The 1493-nt window shown below is 57.2% G+C and overlaps 1 protein-coding gene across 1 annotated transcript; it reads right to left on the bottom strand.

The window, feature by feature from the left end:
* Nucleotides 1-28: 28 nt before the first annotated feature.
* Pmar_PMAR005085 (conserved hypothetical protein) lies at nt 29-1447 on the bottom strand (the record flags this gene model as incomplete). Its single annotated transcript, XM_002768285.1, has 1 exon — nt 29-1447. A coding segment is annotated over one exon (1419 nt), but the record flags the coding sequence as incomplete, so codon positions are not given.
* Nucleotides 1448-1493: the final 46 nt, after the last annotated feature.

The following is a 1493-nucleotide window of genomic DNA, read 5'->3' as shown; positions in this document are numbered from 1 at the left end:
TCACAGGGGCTGCAGTAGTAGCAACAACCTGATCGGTCACAGCAGCTGTGCTGGCCGGTTGAGGGGTCGTGATAGTAGTAGTGGGCTCAACAGGAGCATCGATCCTAGTGGTAGTCGCAGTCTCAGTAGCGACCGGGGTGGTAGCATCAGAATCATCCTTGTCTCTACCGGGAGCTTCCCCAGCTGCCGTGGTGATAGTCACCTCGCCAGTCACAGGAGCCGCAGTAGTGACAGCGACCTCATCGGTCACAGCAGCTGTGCTGACCGGTAGAGGGGACGTCGTAATAGTAGGCTCAACAGAAGCACTGATCGTGGTAGCCACAGTGGCAGTCTCAGTAGCGATCGGGGTGGTAGCATCAGAATCATCCTTGTCTCTACCGGGAGCTTCCCCAGCTGCCGTGGTAATGGTGACCTCGCCAGTCACAGGAGCTGCAGTAGTATCAACAATCTTATCGGTCACAGCAGCTGTGCTGACCGGGAAAGGAGACGTTATAGTAGTAGTAGGCTCAACAGGAGCACCGATCGTAGTCGTGACAGTCGCAACCTCCGTAGCGACCTGGGTGGTAGCATCAGAGTCATCCTTGTCTCTACCGGGAGCCTCCCCAGCTGCCGTGCTGATGGTCACTTCACCAGTCACAGGAGCTGCAGTAGTGACAGCGGTCACAGCAGCTGTGCTGACCGGGAGAGGGGACGTTATAGTAGTAGTAGGCTCAACAGGAGCACCGATCGTAGTCGTGACAGTCGCAACCTCCGTAGCGACCTGGGTGGTAGCATCATAGTCATCCTTGTCTCTACCGGGAGCCTCCCCAGCTGCCGTGGTGATGGTGACCTCGCCAGTCACAGGAGGTGCAGTAGTGACAGCCACCTCATCGGTCACAGCAGCTGTGCTGACCGGGAAAGGGGACGTTATAGTAGTAGTAGGCTCAACAGGAGCACCGATCGTAGTGGTGACAGTTGCAGCCTCCGTAGCGACCTTGGTGGTAGCATCAGAGTCATCCTTGTCTCTACCGGGAGCTTCCCCAGCTGCCGTGCTGATGGTCACTTCGCCAGTCACAGGAGGTGCAGTAGTGACAGCCACCTCATCGGTCACCGCAGCTGTACTGGCCGCTACTGTGGCATCGACAGTAGCTTCAGAACCAGTCGTACTCGTCGCTCCGGGAGCTGCTGTCGTACCTTCTTCGCTTGTAGCGGCCTCAGTGACCTCATCCGTGACTGCAGCAGAGGATGTGGAACCTCGGAGAGCCTCAGTCGGTCCACTCGTGCCGCAGAAGCACGGGGCATCCGAGCCGAAGCAGGTGCTCGGCGTCTTCCAATACTTACAATATGACCCAGGGTAAGTTGTGGCACACTCTGTGTCGCAGTCATTGGCGTTGCCCGTCACGGAATTGATGTCCTGGAAAGCACAGAGAGCGACGAAAACAGCGGAGAAAGTCCGTGAAGCCATCATAGATGAATGCAAACGAGCGGCGGGAAGCTGAGACTAACTGGGTGAC

The sequence above is a fragment of the Perkinsus marinus genome (assembly GCF_000006405.1).
Source record: "Perkinsus marinus ATCC 50983 genomic scaffold scf_1104296968870, whole genome shotgun sequence".
Classification (NCBI taxonomy): Eukaryota; Perkinsozoa; order Perkinsida; family Perkinsidae; genus Perkinsus; species Perkinsus marinus.
The sequence above is the reverse complement of the archived record's forward strand: the minus strand, read 5'-3'. Positions and strand labels throughout refer to the sequence as shown.